The sequence below is a fragment of the Trichogramma pretiosum genome, unplaced genomic scaffold (assembly GCF_000599845.2).
Source record: "Trichogramma pretiosum strain Unisexual culture from Peru unplaced genomic scaffold, Tpre_2.0 scaffold16, whole genome shotgun sequence".
Lineage (NCBI taxonomy): Eukaryota > Metazoa > Arthropoda > Insecta > Hymenoptera > Trichogrammatidae > Trichogramma > Trichogramma pretiosum.
The window spans coordinates 256,075-276,207 of NW_019641647.1; the positions used below are offsets into that span (position 1 = coordinate 256,075).

The 20,133-nt window shown below is 42.3% G+C and overlaps 1 protein-coding gene across 1 annotated transcript in view; it reads left to right on the top strand.

The window, feature by feature from the left end:
- LOC106659383 (homeobox protein Hmx) overlaps window positions 1-19,911 on the top strand; it is a 38,234-nt gene extending 18,323 nt beyond the window's left edge. The window contains exons 4-6 of the mRNA XM_014381927.2: window positions 14,709-15,187; window positions 17,531-17,941; window positions 18,049-19,911. Of these exons, the coding sequence (XP_014237413.1) occupies window positions 14,709-15,187; window positions 17,531-17,941; window positions 18,049-18,345 (1,187 nt within the window). The 3' untranslated portion in view covers window positions 18,346-19,911. The remainder of the gene's footprint in view (window positions 1-14,708; window positions 15,188-17,530; window positions 17,942-18,048) is intronic.
- Window positions 19,912-20,133: the final 222 nt, after the last annotated feature.

Sequence of the window (20,133 nt, forward strand, 5' to 3'; positions counted from 1 at the left end):
ATTTTCACTCGCTCGAGCGAACCCTTTTGATGTTCAACGCCGTCGCTGCTGCTCGTGTCTATGCACTGTGCATGTGTGCGTGATACATATTCGCGCGGAGCCGTGTTAGCTATATGTCGAGCTATAAAGATAGAAGGAGACGAGCCATTGCGACTTTTGCGCACAAGGGTTGTGTGTGGCCTTTTAAAATTCTTGATAGGTATATTATATACACATAGCCGAGTGTATCAAGGCTGCATTTGATGACACTCCATGCACAGCCGTTTTAAACGCCCCGACGAGTTTTGTGTGTACATATAGCGTATATGTTCGTGCGATGCTGCTGCCTCTTCTGCCGTTGCCGTTTTCGCTCGAGTGCAATTTTATTTTCATTTTTTTTTACGCGTGTAGGTAAATATCACATTTTGCTACTTTTAATTTCGAATATGCGAACGCTTTAAAATGCGTCATCTAAATGAAGCACCGGCCGCATCGAGATCAAAAAATAAATAACTGGCCACGTGCGTGTATGTACGTCCCGAAGCTTAATGCTTCGATGTGGTGGACCGACACATGCAAGGGAGGAGAGAGAGAGAAATTGTGATATTTGTCATATCGATTATTGAGAAATACCCGTGCGCGTGTACCGCAAAAGTCTAATTAAACAATCGGACAATCGCGGACATTCATATTCATTAGCATAGGCCGTTGCATCGCTACATTATGTTTGCCCACGCGCGCCATATACTCATTTCGATGTACGCGCATTAACTCGAGTAGCCAAGTCAAGCGTCCTGCTTTTTTTGCTTCAGCCATCGTCGTTATATTTTTGCATACATAATCGGATACGAATTGCGGCTACGAGCTCGAGCTTTCAACTACGTCGAAGCAGCAGTAGCGGCGTTGTAGCTCTGGCTGTGTCAAGCCTTTGCGTCTCTCACCTGGAAAAAAGCCTATTTTAAAACCATCGCAAAGCGACAGCGTAGTGCAAACGACGACTCTCGGGCTCAAGCAAGACTACCAACACCAGCTGCGCTGCAAGCTGCTACTGTTGTTGCTGCTGCTGCCTGTGCACGAGCAACGTTTTCAATGTGTGTGTATATACATTATAACACTCGCTCTATTTTCTCCGAGCCATTAAGCGCAAACATCTTGGCTGTGTGTGAGTGTCTGTCTATCTGTCTGTGTCTGCATATATATATACGCGCGCAAAAGAGAGTGAGAGAGTCAGAGATGATGTGCACTTTCATTTATAAACGGGCGCGCGAGGCAGCCGTCGAGATAATATTATGTGTGCGTGCGCGTGAATGTGCATACATACGCCTTCGGTATATATGTGAATGAGTTGCACGGCTCAGTATGACATATTATACGCTCGTGGCGCGTGCGCACATGAAAAAGCTTCTATGTGTGCTGAACGAGCAAACGAAAGAGAGAAGCTGAGCGATAGAGCGAACAAGCGGGAGAGAGAGAGAGAGAAGTGCAATTTATAGATTTTATCACGTGCGACAAATGCTTTGACTCGTTCTGGCTTACTCTTTTCCATCCTCTCTCACTCTATATATACGAATAAATTCATTTATCACCGGAGCTAACGATCCGAGACCGCTTTTGTTGCCGTTTTTTTTTTGTATGGAAAAAAAGGCGTGCGATATATTTTTATATCGGAGCTAGATTGATAATTCTACTTTGTTAAGGCAATGATTTGCATAATTTTATCACCTGCTGTAAAGAGAGTCGCGAGGGCACAAAGTTGAGCGTAATGACAAATTAGTCACACAACGCCAGACTGCAACTTGCTTCTAGCACAAAAAGCCATAGAAAAAAAAAGAAAAAAGTCTCTCGTCAAGCTCTTAGCTTCATAACGTTTTAAGTAAATTGACAACGAGATATTCTCGGGTAAACTCGCAAGCTCGTACTTCAACGCAGCTCACTCTTCATTTTCGACAAATTATACCGTCCCGTCACTGCGATGTTACTGTCACTCAATGGATCGTCGATTCACTTGACCCTTATACCTATACTGGCCGGTTCATGGACTGCACACATAGTCGTACGAGAGTAAAGTCCTTCGCGAGTATCGGGTCATTTGCGAAGCTCATAATAATATGTATAATATGCATGAAAAGTAGCCGCGCACGTGTATAGGTAGCGTATAGCGCTTTTACCCTTCGTTTTTATCCAAAGTTCGTTTATCATCTTCATTGCCATCGTAACTTGAAGAGGATGTCGCAGTGAACAATGCTCATCGGATTAGGATTTTGAAACTATACCAGATATCGATATTGAATGCATTTTTTAGCCATAAAATATAATTAATATAGGGTAGTATTTCTACAACAATAGAAAAAAGCAAACGAATTTGAAGCTCCATGAAATATTTGCAGGAGAAAAATCGATCAGATCGCTTTGAATGAGCAGGCGCGTACTTGTGGGAATTCGGTATAGCTGCATGAATCGCGCGCGCGCGCAGAATCATCGTTCACAGTAAACGTATAAGCGCCTGATACATCGTGTCTCCTCCTGTATAGACGTGTGAGTGTGCGAGTGCATATGCAAGCTCCAAGCGTATACTAAAAGCCCGCGTCGCTGAAATTCCCAATTGGCACATAGAGAAGGACGAGCGGCCGCCCGCGGCATCGGTGCGTCGACGAGTATATTAAGAAACCGCTCGATCATGTACGGGCGCGCGCAGCTCCCAGTCAACGAGCCGCCCAGCGCGCGCATACGCAGCTCCGCGATCATTCGATTATTAATCTCATCGTTGGATATAGCCGCTTCCCTCTTGTCTCATCCCGTACACGCCAGTTCATGAGGCAGTGTATGCAATCGCTATTACACGTGACGCGCACAATTATCGAGTGGAATTCAACATCGACACTTTAAAATTGTTTCTAGGTCGTGCGCGCGCGCCAACTAGTTACCGATCGCTTCCCGAATAGAGAGGGAAAATGCGGGAATCGCGTCATAGCTACCGTAACACGGGGCTGCAATAGCCGTATCGCGGAGTATGTCATAGAGGATAGGGTAGCGAGCCGTTGCGATCGCAAACTCAACTGCGTTGCATCTATCTGTCTCTCGTAACGTCGGAAGAGGCGGTGCACGCGCATCGCGCATATTGCGCACGGGCCAAAATAAGCTGCATTTGCAAATCACGGCGCGGACTAGCAATGAAATTCAATTTCGCGTGGTCACCGCCCGTAGCCGCTCGCGCGTTCACGACCAAATGAAGCTCGTTTTCCACTCTATACCTGTATATATTCCGCTCTATATATATAAATGTATGTGCAGGAACACTCAACACCCCATCAGTATATAGCCTCTCACGCACACGCACACACACACACACATACAAATACATCGCATATTCGCTAGCAAATACACAGAGAGGCGTACGCGCGTTAAAGCTTTTCCTGCCTCGTACATAGCGGCAGCACACCCTCCAATAAACGATTCACGTCCCCTCGTTTATACGTTTTTTTTCTTTATCAACCAGCCAACGTGTATACGCGTGCCCGGTAAAAAAAGTACCACAGCTCGAACGAGCTGCCAAGCGTTTCGAGGCGCGCTACGCTCGGCATCCATACACCCATTTTACGACGATCCATTACTTTATTGTCTTTCGAACGAAGCTCTATTAGTTTATGAAGTGCGCAGCTTTAGTAGCATCAACCGATCGATCTTTTTAACCTGACCTACGCCAACTTTCATCTCCGTTTCCGCTCCTGGACGAGCAATGCGCATGTATAGTTCTATGCTGCCTGGATATCATATATATCTATACATGTATATGGCTTGTATCGTGTATCTACAGAGGCTTAATTAAATGAGATACACCGTGAGTAAAGCTATACGCAAGCCCTCGTGTGTGTATATAAAGGGATGTATTTGGCAATTTAAGCATAGTGCCGAATCAAAGTTTATCGTCAAACAAACTGAGCACGAGTGGCGGCGTTTACGCAGTTGCAGCAACGGCAACCTTTACCAATGCGTTACGTTGGCTGCCGCCCGCGCCGCCACTGCTCCGATTACTATTGCGCGAGCCGCTGTTTATTGAGCTTCAATTGCAATATGTCTGTGCCGAGCTGTGCAGTGCTGCATATCGCGCGCAGCGATCGAATTTCAATACAACTATTTCCTGCGCCCTGACACGAACAGATTATTACACGAACGCGTCATTTTTTTTTTCGTTGCTCTCGTTCGGTCGCGGAAAAAAGTTGTTGTCCAAATATGGAGCGAGGTCGGCGATCGATCCATCGATGGATGCGAGCTTCGATTGCGCCCCGTGCTACATAATATTATAAGCTCTCGTATACGATACATTACAGCGTACTTAATCGTGTAAAGCAAGATAAAGTCCGACCGACGCTTGATTTTATAACAAGCCATAACAAGACACAATCAGCGTTCGCGCAGCTTTTATTCTTCTGGCTGTGCGTTATATACACGTAGGAGAGCAAAGCTTGTGTCAACAGTGTTTGTGCCTGCGTGTCTGGGTCTGTGCACGCGAGCGTGGGTAATACTGCGTATATATCGGCATGCCGTTGGAGAGCCATTAAACTTTTTCTTTGTTCTCTGGCGCGTTACTCTGCTGCGGCTGCTGCTGCTGCTGCTGCTGCTATTGCTACTCTCGCTCGTCGATCATTAAAAGCACGAGTCTCTGAGCTCTGCTCATAAATCGATGTTACATGTATCTGTACAGCGTGAGTATATGTGCAGGCGCACGAGATAACCGCACGCTCATACGCACATGTAGCAGATCGTTTAACAAAGTCTAATGACACATGTAATGTACAGTTGACGAGACTGGCGCCTCGCGCGCCGAGCCAATGTATGTAAACTCCAAAGGCTCGCACATAAAAATCATCGCCCTGAACGCGCCTATTACGCATCCACATACACGCTTGGCAATTACGATCGAGCTTTGAACGATCGATCTTGTGCCTCGCGAGCTCCCTGCGCGGCCTGAGTAGTTACGCAGATGTATACGCCCGCATAGATCGGTTCTCGTCAGCCGGAAACTAAGTTCCATGTATATATCTGGCAAATGAGCTCCGAGCCTCGTCGACTCTCGATTTGACTTTGACGCTCGTACAAATCGTTAAGTACAACTTCTCGCAGGCATACAAGCGGGCCTTTTTAAACGCTTCTACGGTACAGACGAACTTTTATGGTATGCGCGCATTTTTATGCGAAGGGTTGTCGCATCCAGGAGAGCTGCTGATCGCAGCAGCCACCCCACCTTCGCACACGCACGTGTGTCTGTCACACTGCACGGCTACATAATAGCGCGTAAGCAAGATTAATTTTCAGTTTGTAGCAGCGCCCTACATCGTAAGCGGCATCTCCCTCTCTTCTCGCTGGATGCTGCCACTGCTTCGTCGCATACATTTATAAATAGATATAATATGCGCATCCAACACTCACACGTATAAGCACATTTACAGCTGTCGGGTATATAGATAGCTGCTGTGATCGGGTAATACCAGCTCTCAGTGTGTGTGCATATGTATGCCTGTACCATGGCATCATCGTCCTCGCCATTATTGGAACGTTTGAGTGGAGTATTGATCGGTTGTTGCCCGTTACTACTCTCTCTCTCTCTCTCTCTTTCTGCTCGACTCGTGGCTCATCGAATACTAAGTAAGCTCCTATATCCTTACGCGGCTGCACGGCTCAGCATCAACTGCGATCTATACCTATATCGGCATGTGTATAAATGTACCCGTACGTGCAACATGTATAGGTGGCACATGCACACTCATACTCGCGCGCACAAACACGTTGACGCGAATATACACACCCACTTGCACGCATAGACCGATACACCGCCCAATTAACACCCCAGACACACAAGCGCCGGCTGTGGCAAGAAGTATAGGGAAGCATATATACGGGGGACGACTATGTACGCACGCCTATAATTATATATGGGCAAAGTTCAGACATTCTTAAATAATCGCACACCGACGAACCTCGGACTTTTTGAACAGTTTTTTTACGTTCTTTAATACTCTCGGATTTTTCGAGGCCTTAAAAATATCAAACAATTACAAACATTTAGGAGGTATCAATTAAAATTCCAAGCAGTCTGTTATGAATCGAGGTCCAAATCAATCTTGACCAAATTTTTCTCTCTATAGTAACAAACTTGTAAAGTAAGCAGACAATAAATGTACCCTGCACTATTCAAAATAATTCGCCTAGTTCATCAAATGTATCATTTTTGGAGTATTCATTTTTCTAATTATTTGGACAATTTGAAGTAAAAAAGGTATCTAGCTTTTGTTCTAAAGTCCCTCAAGATTGGTACAAAATTAAGACAAAATAATACGTTCTTCAAGCCAATAAAAGAAAAAGATTTCTTCTTTTGGTTTCACAGAGAATCGGTCATATGTAATTCGCGCATAAGTATATCACGAGATATTGGCAGCTAACCCCATTCGATCGCAGGGGTGTGAAATGCAGTTTTACTCGAGCAGAAAGAAAAAATCGGCGAGATATTGCGGTTCGATTTATGAGTATATATGTATCGTAGCTCGAGCCCGGCCAGGGCGCTCTCGAGCATGCCGCATAATTGGATTGATTTTGGGCTTTGTGCGCGTTATATATTGCGTATATGCACATACGTAATTGAGCGAACGTTTTCTTCTTGCTTTGTTCGTTGTTTATCGAGCTCCGAGTTCGATTGTATGATCGGTGCTGTCCAGTTGTTGTTATTGCTGCTGCTACTGCGCATGTGGCGATGTTTATACATTTATGAAATTCATACACAGCGCTTGGCTGAGTATCAGCGAGATTTTAAATGCGAAAAGAAAGCAACTTCACGAGCACTGCTAGGATTATCAAAGTCCGGCCGCTCGAGAAAAAGGACGAATTTTTTAGCTCTACGGGAAATAACACGTTCGCGAATAAAATGGAATTCGAGAGCTTGAATGTTTTTCCGATGAACGCCAGTATGCGCGCGGGCAAGCACAGTATAGGGGATAGATATACGAACGCAGGTGAAAATAAAGGTCGATGAGCTTACGAGCACGCGTGACGCTGTAGGCTCTAACGAAAATGCCAATATAGCTTGTATTTCACACATTAGTGCATGTGCCCGCCCCACTTGTACTGAAAATGTGAATCTCGATTTCTTTACCGAGATCTGAAATACACAAACTGTTTTTAATACCTTTGCTCGGCGTACAAACGTGATTTCATTTTGCACAAAACGAAAAGAAAGAAACGTTGAGAAAAAGTAATTAATATTCAGTTGAGAGTACGATACACACTCGTAATCTGACTCACTTTTGCCTCTCTCTCTTTGGATAAAGCTGGGTGTACGTATATTGGAAAAGCCCAGTATCTCCACTCGTTCGTATATCATACATCAATGCGTAAATGCCAAGTTAACAGTACGTTTCAAACAATTCGCTAAAAGCTAGCCGTAGAAGCGCGACGTACAATTGTCAGTTATTCGAGACCAATAAAAAGAAAGCCCCCTGGACAGCATCGCCACCCATATTTATATCGGTGTATACATTTTTGCATTGGTCCATTACTCTGCTCGCGTAAGCCATACCCGCTACAAACGTATAAAGCTGCGAACGGACACAAAGGCAGAAGAGACCCAACCGCAGATTTGATATGGTAAAAGAGGCTGGCTGCCCTGCAAGAGGTGCGGGAGGCAAACCAAGGTGCAAAAGAGTGGCACAACTGTTATCTACCACTCTTGTGTGTTCCTACGGTTTATAATTGAAATGTCGCGCTATATTCAAGCTATCCGGTATTGTACTGCTCTTTTGATCTTTTAGCGAATTAGTTATTGGTCTTGTACCCTCTCTTTCGCTCGACGTACACACACACACACACGCACGCACGCGCGTATACAGATGCACAGGCACGGAACGGACACAATGTACATATACACATCCTTTTCCCATATCATCTCTCTTTTCTCTCTCCCTGGTTTATTAAATTTCTTGCTCCCGGAGTTTGTCACATGTATGTAATATCAGTGCGTGGCTTTGCCGCAGTGGTAAACTGGTCGATCCGAAACTCACCGACCTGACGTATAAATACACACAACGTAATATTCTTTTTTCTGCACGTGTACCGTTTGCAGTGCTTTTATAAGAGCAGATTTTTCATCTATATAAATATATACTCTCTCACACACATGTATATCGTACTCAGACGAACGTACATTCGTATCTATCTGCTATGAGCTTGACATGTCCACTTTTTGTTGGTAGCTTGAATCGTTGATTGCAGCCACCGTCCCTTCCTTTGGCTTCTTCTTCCTTTCTTCTCCTATTGAGCTTTGGGCTATCGTGAACCCGCTCTACCCATGATTTTTTGTACGGTGACGGACGTTCGAGTGATGCACTGTTTGTGGCGATTAATTTTCCGATGTGTTTTAAACGCTATCTTGTGTGCGTCAAAAGAAAGCCGTGAAAAATTACTCGCATATTGCAAATCTATTCTGATTAATTGACTCATAAATAGGGAACAAATACCGCCAAGCGAAATCGGAAGGGTAAAAACCAATGTCAATCGATAAAATGTGCGTGTAAAAGCGCGTTAAAGCTTGAGAGAAATTGACTGTATAATATCGAACTGCAACCAAACACACACAAACACAAATGCAAGCAAGCTTCGCTTACGCAGTCATTTGTTATCTAATTTACTACCAAATTATTAACAAAGTTGTATTAATTACAGCAATATAATCAAAACTGCGGATCGATCTTTGGCGTATTGGCGTAAATGTTTGCCTGGCGCCCGCCCCCTCTCGGTGCGTCGAGTTCGCGTGCGCCTATATATGATCGTCATGCACATGCTGCAGCGCACACTTCCGTGAGCAGCACTGCTTTAATTCGCTCGTGTAATATTATGTAAATCGTTCTAAATGGAGTTATAACCGAAGACTGCGATTATACACACACACACGTAGGCGTTTCGCGAGTCGATGAATTCTATAAACAAGGCAGAAACAAATTTTAGTTTAGCGTAGCGTACATATACAAATACATACGCAGTATACAATATATGATAATTAATCTCATTAAAAAGCTGCCCCCGGTGCGTGTCAGTTCTGTTTATGTGTATGTGCATTTAATATGGGCGAGCAGCGATCGAGGGAGCGATCGAAGCGTGGCAAGAGCAGCGCGTCGCTCCTATATGCACGACGACAATGGAGATTCCTCGATGCGTCGCGTGTATAGATATACGAGCTCCAGCGAAGCGCCACGAGCCTGAGTATGTATGCGTTGGCGCATATATAGCTTATAAACTATGAGCCCGGTGCGGACGAGTATCGATAAACGCGCGCCACCGTAGCTATTTCGCATTTGCCGCGTGTATATCGGAAATAGCTGAGCTGCAACGTCCATGCATCTATATACATCCAATACGTGTACGACGTACACTGCACGTGTATACGAGTCTTGCGCGCGACCAAGTTTGCGATCGGAGCCAGAGAACCACTAATTAAGCCAATCGCTGTAATTGTATCACACTTGCGGCATAGCGGCTCGGCGCGCGCACATACCCCGATACATCTACAAAACACGGCGGTGGCAACGCGAAAGCACGTTCAAAGATCAGTGGTAACATTTGCTCGCATTATGCCATGTACTTATAAGCGACAGAAACGAATTATGCAATATGCTGCGCGAGGCGCAAAGTCTCAAGGTGAACATGAAAGCGACTCCGAGCGAGCTCGATGGCAAGAGCGAGTAATTCCTCCGCTTTAAGCATCAAAGACGCAGACTTTGGATGCAGTAAAGGTGTGCGTATTTGTTAGACAAACTCTCGCGCGGTACACAGCCAACGAAATCAACGAGCCAACGAGGGTCGTGATTAGCCTTCAGACGAAGCTCTGCCAGCCTGACTTGTACAATACTTTTCTCACTTCGTGCTTGCGCCTTGTCGCGTGTTTACGAGTTTCACGTTTCTCCGGAGTCAGAAAGACAGGCTGCGAATTGAGTTCCAACGATAATTATGCAGCGACTCTGTCAGTAGAATCCATCGAATGGTCTTTACGCACCCGCAAGCTCTAATTTCACGGGTGCCCACTTATGAATCAATAGCAGCCTAATTCAAGGCTCGAGCGATTTTTGCTGTTACTCGAGTATAAAAACACATTCGCTTCGTCGAAATTTGTGAGCACGCGGACATTTAAAGCGTCGATTAAAAGCCAATAAGCCGTAAACGCATCAAGTCTTAATTACCAGTGAATTTCGTATAGATGTTTTTGTATAGTACTCGACACCCTCGTTGCATTTCAAGCGTACATTCGTATTATTCATTTGAAAATTCATCTCAATGTACAGACGTATGCTACGGGTACATCGTTTAAAAATCGTTTCTTACACAAAAAAATGTTATTCGTCGCTGCACGCAGCTAAAGTATTATTTATTCATGTTTTTTTTTAGAAAAAACAGAGAAAAAAAATCATAATAATAAACCATGTTAAGGAGCTCAAGCGACGCCTGTGTTTTGTCTGTACGTACATTTTTGCATCGTTAACTTTCGCTTGGGATCTCGAAGATCAGAATTAAATCGACTGTTAATGATATTAGCCATATGTGTAAATACTTGTATTGCGGTCTTTCATTTGTTTTACTGTTTATGATATTGATGATTTCAAATTATTATTGATTGATGTTGAACGGGATATTACTCTTCCACTTGTCTTTGTTAACATCATTGTTAGCGTTAAAACATCTCATGCAATAAAATTAATTAATTCTTCAAGTTCAAGTGGAAGAAAAATCAATGCACTTTGAAAGTAAATGTCTTAACTATTATTTGCGCTCTTTCTTTCGGTAATTTTTTTCCACATAGTTGTATATGCAAGCACATTCATACGGCACGTATATTGAGATTTACACGTTTAAAGCTCAAATGAAAGCTCATAATACCAGAGGTACTGAAGTTGCAAGCACTATATATAGGCTCAGAGGACCCCTTCTCCCGCAATTTCTTTCACTAACTGATTCTCGACATAGGAGTACCACGAGAGCAAGGCAGAAGCGATAAAGCTGTGGAAACAACGTTAAAAGGCCAGAATACTAAAATTTCTTTCCCCTTCGTACCTCATCAATTATTCGCTCGTTTATATTAGACGTACTTCGTGTGCGCGTGTACGTTATAAGCCCATACACACATACACACACGGTTAGGCGCATATATATGCAAGCAGGGGAATATTATACAAACTTTCTCATTTTGTCGGGTCTATGAGCTGTATTGGATTCGCAAAGATAATATGGTATATATCCGATCGTTTGAGCAAATATAGACGACAAGCGAAATTTCGCCTTCTGTTCGCTTTACGGCTGAATTGATTCGTCGAGCGGCTGAAGCGCGCGCGCCGCTGTATAGGCGCGCTCTGTGCGCTTTGGCGCGACTGCGACTAAAGCTAAGCTCTGCTCTGCTGCTGCTCTTGCTATGCGACGTGGAACCTTAATCTTGTTAATCTATTCCAACTCTCTCCCTCTCTCTCTATCTCTCTTCGTACCTTGTGTGTGTGAGCGCGCGCGTGTGTATCTATGTGTGAGTGGTGGCGAGTTTAGATCCTATATGGTAAGTTTACACGCCATGTAGGTGCTGCAGATGTGCAGTCTGTTTCGCCTAAGTGGTGCATCGCGCTGCCTTTCTCTATAAACGTGTCTCGCTGAGTCCGTGCGTGTGCGTTGATATACTGGTGTTGGGCGCATCGGAAGCAACGAAATTAAGATTTACCGAGAACTTCAATCTTCGAATTAATTTTCTCTCGAAACGAATCGTATTAAATTGAGTAGTCTGGCGCGTTTCGGTCAATCGATCCGAATAATTGGTGCATCGATGATTATACACATAAACATATCAATCGCGATTCATCGATGGTAATTAATGCTTTATTTGAGTCATATACATTCTTGCTGGAATGGTCCAGCGCGCGCTCACGTTCATAACTGCGCGAGCTTAACTTATACACACACACACACACACATATATATATACTTACAAACACACGCACATATACACACATATAAATACATAGAATAGAGGTACCGAGAGGCAATATCTCGCATACTAAACACGAATCTCTCCGGCGTATGCCACGAATGTTCTGCATCGCTCTCCGCACACGGCCAGTAGTGGTGTAGATGCTACAGAGCGAGAGAGAGAGACAGTAGAGAGTATTGGCTGGCACTCAGTCACCCACCTACACAAATATGCAGCATGGCGCTCTTAGTGCACAGACGCAGGCACGAGACACATACATGTTTATACTCATTCCATTTGAGAGCATATATCAACATACTCTCTCTCTCGCTCTCTCTCTCTCTCTCTCTACTGGCCCCGGCCGCTCAAACGTAGCCCTCCCCTTCGGCTCGCCACCCGCCACTGCCTGTCAGTCTATGCTGCGCGTCGTGCTGCAATATGTATATGCCTGTATATATATACATAATACCAAATGCATGTAGGGCTAGTAGTGTATATAGCAGCTCGCAGTAATACTCAGGCAGTGGCGTTTCGAAACAAAGGTTAACGTCCCTGTGATTTGATCCCATTAATGCAAGAGCCAGAGAGGGAGAGCTAGAGAGAGAGAGAGACAGCGGCAGTAGCGGCAGCAGCATCAGATAGTCCCTCGTGCTAATTAGCGTAAACTGCCGTTCGCTCACTCGCGCAAACGGTATATATATACATCGGCTATGCGGGGTGGTGTGATGCGTCGAGTAGTAGTACCGAGCCAACGGGCGAGCAGAGAGAGAGAGCGCGGATAATCGATAACCCAGCCGCTATATAACCTGCTCTTCCTCCCTGCTACCCCTCCCGCTCAAGCGGCAGCAGCAACAGCGCACAACGTTGTCGAGATCGTTACGTCTACCGCGCGCTCCAATGTATATATGTATATACACATCTATGCACTGCTATTCACTCACATATACACTCGGCTTGCACACATACATGAGGCAGTTAGCTCGTCGCTGTTTGACCAGCTCTCCGGAACAAAGCCGATGTTACAGGCTAATAAAGCTCCATACACTACCTAGAGCTTTCCTACATATATATGCCCACGCCCGTGTATACATATATGAACGCACCGAGCAGAGCCTATGTAAGCCACAAACTTTCTCTCTCCCTCCATCTCTCTCTCTCTCTCTCTCTCTTCTTTCTCTCTCATTCGATATTTGTATTCTTGTATCCATCATAATTTAGACGAAGAGAGTTAAAAGAGCAGCGCTTCTTGAATCACGAAATGGCTTTACATAATATATAGCTCTACGTCATTACTCTTTATTCCATATAGTTATCATTGTAGAGTCTTCAAACTTTACTTCCTACAACCTGTGCAAAGGATTTTAATTCTTTTGGCGAAAAAAATGTGAGATCATAGTTATATACATGCCATTTAAATCATCGTTAAAGCGGCAATATATATAGAAAAGTTTTCTGCCATTAGTAATTAGGTCGTCAGCGAGAAACTGTAGAAGAGCTTGCAGAAGTAAAAGAAAGAGAGAAGGAAAAAGAGAGGAAGAGAGAATTGGAAAGGTGAACCAATGCTGTATGGTCATTTGAATTGCTAAAGTTCCTTCTTGTGCTTTATTCAGTGCAGCTGCGTGGCTCGTACAAGCTTGCGCGCTTTAAGCTCATTACCTTCCTCTTTCTCGTGCTCTTCGCATACCTAAATACATATGCATTCCTATAAGTGTAAGTGTACCAAGCGAGTCTACAAGCACTTCTTTCAGCACTTTTGCTCCAAAACTCCTTCTTTTTTCTATCATAGCAATGGCTCGTGAGCTATAAATTTTAATCACCTGACGGTTATTTTTTCAAGCCTCACTTATATAATACGTGTATAATAAAAACAGCTAGTTCTAGAACGATCTATTAAGCTTACCATGCACCACTTAAAAGCAAAACAATTAGATTACACAATAATATCGAGACGCGTATTTCACAGACTTTCATTGAAACCCAATTATTCTTTTCCACAAAGGGGGTGAATTGATACGCAGTTTGAGTTTGGCTAACCAGTTCGGATCAACGTATGTATATTGTGTGTACAGAATTGAATCAAAGTACGTCGTAGTTATTATCGATGGGTTACATGTTCCAACGTTTATTTCCTTGAGCTCGTTTTCTCTTCTCTTTCTCTCTCTTTTTTCAGCCTTCTTGTACTTCTTTATATCCCTTATATATATTTTTTTCAATTTATATATTAAAGTGGGAAAAAGCTCAGAGTCGGTTGCACCGTATAAACGGCTGATAGCCTTACGTTTGCTCTTAATTTCTCGTTTTCTTTTTGTCCAGTATAATGAAGCTATATCTTTATAGAATCTGAACAAGCTCTTTTTGGCCATTTGTAATCGAAAAAAAGATAGCAATTATTTGATTTATTGAACCCTAATTAATTTTTTCTGATACCGTTTTAATTGATCATGAGCATATCACTCTTATTTTCTGATTAACAATTACACAGAAACGGATCCTTTTTGTAAGAAGATTTTTATTTATTCAAACTTGGAGTAAATTTTTGATGATTCAAAGCTGTGAATAATCTAAGCAGAATCTATAATCGGATTATGCAAAGCTACGCGTGGTAGAACTTTAGCGAACGCACTGAACGTGAATTTAGATATAGCTGGAATATATACATGCAGCAAGCTATACATGGAATTCATAATAAAGCCCCATTGGGCATTTATGCGCTACAACACTGTAACCTCTTGATAATTGCTTACAGCTGCCGAGAGCGGCACAAACTCGGCCAAGTCGAGCAATTCCAACGGTGCTGGCAATATCAGCGGCAGCGGCAAACGTAAGAGACCCGACTCAAGCCCTTCAGCGACCGCGACCGGCAGCGTTTCAGTCAAGGAAACGGATCTGATGGCGCCTGTACCGGTGGAAGCAGCGGTGTCAACGATACCCAGTAAAAATAGTCCAGTGGGCAGTAGTTCGACGGGACCAGTCATGGTTGGCACAAGCAGTAGCTTGAAATTTCCAACGAACCAAGAATCGTCAAACGTGGCTGCCGGTGTCGAATTGAACGACGACAATGACGCCGCCGCGGCTGCCGCTGCCGAAAGAAAGAAGAAAAAAGCTCGGACTACTTTCACCGGCAGACAGATATTCGAGCTGGAAAAGCAGTTTGAAGTGAAGAAGTATTTGAGCAGCTCCGAGCGCGCTGAGATGGCCAAGTTGTTGAACGTCACGGAGACTCAGGTACGTACAATTGCCAACTTTTCAAAGATTTTTTTATTTCCTCGAATCAAGCTAAGGTTTACGTAAGTTCCCTTCGGAATTTTTTGTTCGCAAATCAACGAAAAGACAATTTTCTCCATTCTAATAATAGGTACTCACAAAAAGGTCGTTGATTAAAAAGTTATAGACTCGTAGCACACGGAGCATAATCCGCAGGCACGTTCGTGTCTGTCAACAGAGCTTTTGTCGTAGTGGACACATAGACGCTAGGCATGCATCAATTGTCACAAATTTCCGCCAGAAACACACTGCATTTAATACAGTTTCAACTGTGAAACGTGTGCATTTTGGCGCAACAACGCACGCATGATCGTCGTTCATCGCCGCGTCGCGTCGGTGATATCCTAGTGCCTGTAGGCGCTCGCACGAGAGACTGTACTAGTTAGGCTGCGCTGTCGGTTATATATAATCCAAATGAGCCACGCCATTTTCGTGTTATAACGCGCGCGAGCCTTCGAGTGGACGCTGCCGTTATGGCACTTGGCGCAGCTCGAGCGACAGACACTAATTAACATAATGTTTCAAATTCATCGCATAGGTGTGTCCACGCGCGCTTGGCTGCACTGGGCGTTCGCCCTAGCATCTCAATGGGACTCTATGCGACGATTCGGAAGATTTGTCAGCGGCGTTGGCTGCAATTTATATCGCTTTCGACTTTGTCTCGCGTACAATTATGTATATATTATGCGGCTGAATCGATTGTATACATGTGCGTGTCCGCGCGGTACGAGCAAAAGAGGAAGATATTCGCTCGGCGCGATATTGTAGCCGCTCGAGTATATGTATTATATATATGCGCCGTAATCAGAGACAATTGGCCGCAGCGCATTCTGTGCTCGCGTGTGCCCGTGCCTGTATGCGAAGCTTATCAGGCTAGCTCGGCATGTGTGCGTAATCTGTCCCATCCGATATATCCCAACAACTCGGTTCGCAGAACGAGCTGTTCCTCCCACCCTTAGCAGCAGCAGCAGCAGCCCCCGAGTATGTATGTACATGCGATGGCTCTTTGGTCTCTGATGCAGTTATTAGATACTGCTGCCGCCGATGCTGCTACGTGACGCCTTGTTAATTTGCGCACACACGAGCGCGTCCTGTGCAGAGCGCGCGCGTGTCTAGAAACGCCGCGCATACGTGAGCCTTTCAATTGATCGCAACTAAAAGCTTTGCTCTTATGCACGCGCTCTCCCAGCTCTTTCCGCATATATACAGTCCTGCGCTGATTCCTGACTCTGTAATAATACATACGTGCGCAAGCAGCTATATACTCAAACGAACAATCGCGTTAATATTAATTTGTTACTTAATTGCGATTATTAATTAGCTTGCTTAAAACGTGCGCGCACCTCTATATTATCGTAGGTCCTTAATGCGGAGCTACTGTGCACTGATGGCCGCAACTGCAGCTGCAGCTGCTTCGATATTCACTTAATTGAATCAATCGTTATAAATTATTAATTGGGTATACCACAAAGTCGCTGAATAGGTGATTTGATGCTCTTTTAATTATTACAAAGATTACGCGATTACCTAATGCTAGGGTGTCCTATTATATTCGCTGCTGGCCCATGTATCAAATCTTTTTGCTACCCACGTTTATTATTCACTCGTGATAACTAGCAAACTTTATGTTTCAACACACTCGAGAGCTTGATAAAAATTTTCGAGACGATCGCTAACGTCCTAAAGTGTAAATTTATTGAATACGTTAAAAAATGATTCCCTTCAACGTCCGAAGACTTGGGCATAAAAGTATTAATATATTAAATGCACCAACTACAAGAATGTAACTGTGTATTTGCACTTGATCATTGCAGGTCAAAATGAAGCGTTAAAATTCCATAAATTGTCGTATTTTTTCGTACGATAACACGTATTCAGGCGTGTGGCCTTCGTATTCATTAATAATAGGTTTATCGTTGTAGCTTCAGAAGTTATTGCGAGTGCGATCAATGAAATACAGAATACATACAGAGCATATTTGCAATAGAAAATAGGCATGCAATTTTTTTTGTAACATTCATTGCAGTTGAAATATTTTATATCCACTTGCCAATACAAGCACTGCAGGCTATAACATTTCACGTGCACTTACTGGCTTTTATACTTGTTTACTTGACTAGTTTTCCATACGAAACCGTGCCAACCCAACTTCGTTAAAAACCTAGCCTCGTGAAAATTTAATAATTCATCGTATAAATGACTTTTCACTCGACGACTTTTCCTCTTAATTAATTCGAAATTTTGAATTTAAACGAGAATTCATAGTAATTACGTTTAATTCATCGATTTGTTTTTCCTTTGCAGGTCAAAATCTGGTTTCAAAATCGTCGCACAAAGTGGAAAAAGCAAGACAATATCAGTAATGCTGAGGCTGCCGAACACAAGAACCAAACAAATCCAAGCAAATCTAGTAACAAGTCCTCGTCCTCCAAATCATCGACTCACTCATCGAAGGACATCGAGGCAAGTTCGGACTCGAACAATTCTTTGCTGGTCAGTGACGTGAGCAATTCCGTACCTGAAAGTAACACCAGCAGCTGTAGACTGGCCACACCCGAACCCGCAGGCAGTGGTAGTAGTTGTCTCGATGTCGCATCCGTTGGCATTAAAGAGCGCCACGAGAAGAAAATTGTCTCAAAGGATCTTGTATCAGTAAAAAATCAGTCAAGAACTAATACAGTTAAAGAACAGACTGATGATGAGAATAGAATAGAGGTTAGCTAATTTTTTCTTCTTACACAAGCGAACTAATTTTTTCATTCGAAATTTGCCATTCCCTGAGAGCTTGGAAGCGAAATGATTTTTTAAACATATATTTTCAGACGAATAGCCTCGACGATCTCGAAACATCCTCGAGCGACAATAAAGTGTCAAGTTCGCCTCCGCCAAGTCCTAGAGTGCCTGAGGCAATATCGAATTTAACAGCTGCAACAACGTCTTCAACAACGGCGATGACGACGACGGAAGCGACGTCGAATTCACCGAAAGTGACGCCAGTTAAGTCTATTTCAATGGTGCAAAATGAGGAAGAGAAGATGGAAGAGGATGGGGAAGAAAGAGCAACGATGACTAGAAGTCGGACGAAAGTGAGTTCGAGCCCAGAGCCACCCAACAGCTAACATGCGAGCTCAGAAACGAAACACTTGCGCGGCAACGCCAAATCTTTACGTGCAATTGTCGTTTAAAAATAATTTAATACGAGTCTTGCAAAATATTTTATTATCATAACACTTAATTCATATTTAAGGGCATGGTGAAGCTAGCTTATGCATTACATTTTTAATCCAGTTTTTTGAATCTTTTACTGAATATTTCTCTAAAAAGCTTTGTAATATATAAAACAGCAAAATTAAAGTAATTATAAAACTTTTCAGAGAAAAATCTTGTTGAGTTTTTAGGATGATGGATTATAATTAATTTTGGCTGGCTTTGCGATCTCTTTAAGGTAAAACTTTCATTTGTAAAAATTGATCATTGGTGTTTCGAATAATTTAAATTACATTTGAATTTGATTTGAATCTTTTTTAATTGGCTAATCGAACGCAGTAAAATTTTTACATTTATTGCGGTGTTGTGTATGTTTTGTTCTATTAGGAGCACATTATAACTTGACGTTAGTAACCTCGAACTTCTGCGTATCATTATTGAGTACAAAAATTTCAAAATTATAAAACAATTGTATTAATAGTTATGATTACTAAAATATACGATATTTTAACTAAATAAATTATTTTTTTCGATCATATATTTTTACTGTGTTTTGTAAGTAAAAGTGAAACGTATGATTTTATCTTAAATTATTTATAAGTACGTAATTCATCGCAAATGGTTGATAAAAAAATTAATTTTACTATTATTGCAGAAATCGTTTTAGAACAAATGAATGTCAGAAGATTTTGTGATCGATTTGATAAATGCCAAATAACGCGAGATAAGAGATTATTTTCATAAATCGTATAATTTTTTAAATCTTTTGGAATTGCAACAAAGTACTCAGGTAATTTAGCACACCTACTTGTTCACCTACAATGACGTGCACATATATTGATAAAAGCTTTACGTGTTCAGCTAAAGTATTAGTATTACATATTACATAATTATGTATACACGAATACGGGAACGCTAGATATTAACGAATATTTTATTCTGAATTGATCTCTTTCTCTCTTTCTCTCTCTCTCTCTCTCTCTCTTTATCTTAAATTGTAATTGAAATTTCGTACTCTTTGATGAGAAGAATATGATCGAGAGTCTTGTGAATGTGAAAAGTTTTTCTGCCTGTAAATGGTAAATTAATATTTGTGTAACGATAAACAAGAAGTTAAAGTAGGCTCATTTTTCTTATAGTAAAGTATACGCAATTAATATTTGTTAAATAAATAAAAAGAGAAAAACTGTTATCGATTATAAAAATGACAAACATAATCATTGCGACCATTCGCACTTTTACGTACCTGCTTGTAAAACTATTGTAACTTCCTCTTAAACTTGGTTCCATATTTTGGCCAACAACTTTGAACACGCCTCACTTCTCTTTCGTGACTCATAATTGACAATTATTTGTGAAGTCAGAGTACTGATTAGTGGAACTTTTTATGCTCTCAATAGGATTAATAATATAAATTATAAGTATCTAAAATTATCAATCATTATCGTCTAAAAAAACTAATTTGACGAAGTGTTTTGAAGTAAATAAGAAAAATGACCAAAGATTTTAATTTAAAAGCGAAAAAAAATTTGCTTACTTGTTTGTATTATAAAATATGGTATTGATAAAACTTAGTTTTAACGAACTGCATGAAAATAGTAGAATTATGTTTTTGATATCTTTTGTATTTTGAATATTATTTAAAAAGTCTTATTATGTTGCATATGATCTTTTTCATACATTTTTCAGCATTTATGTAG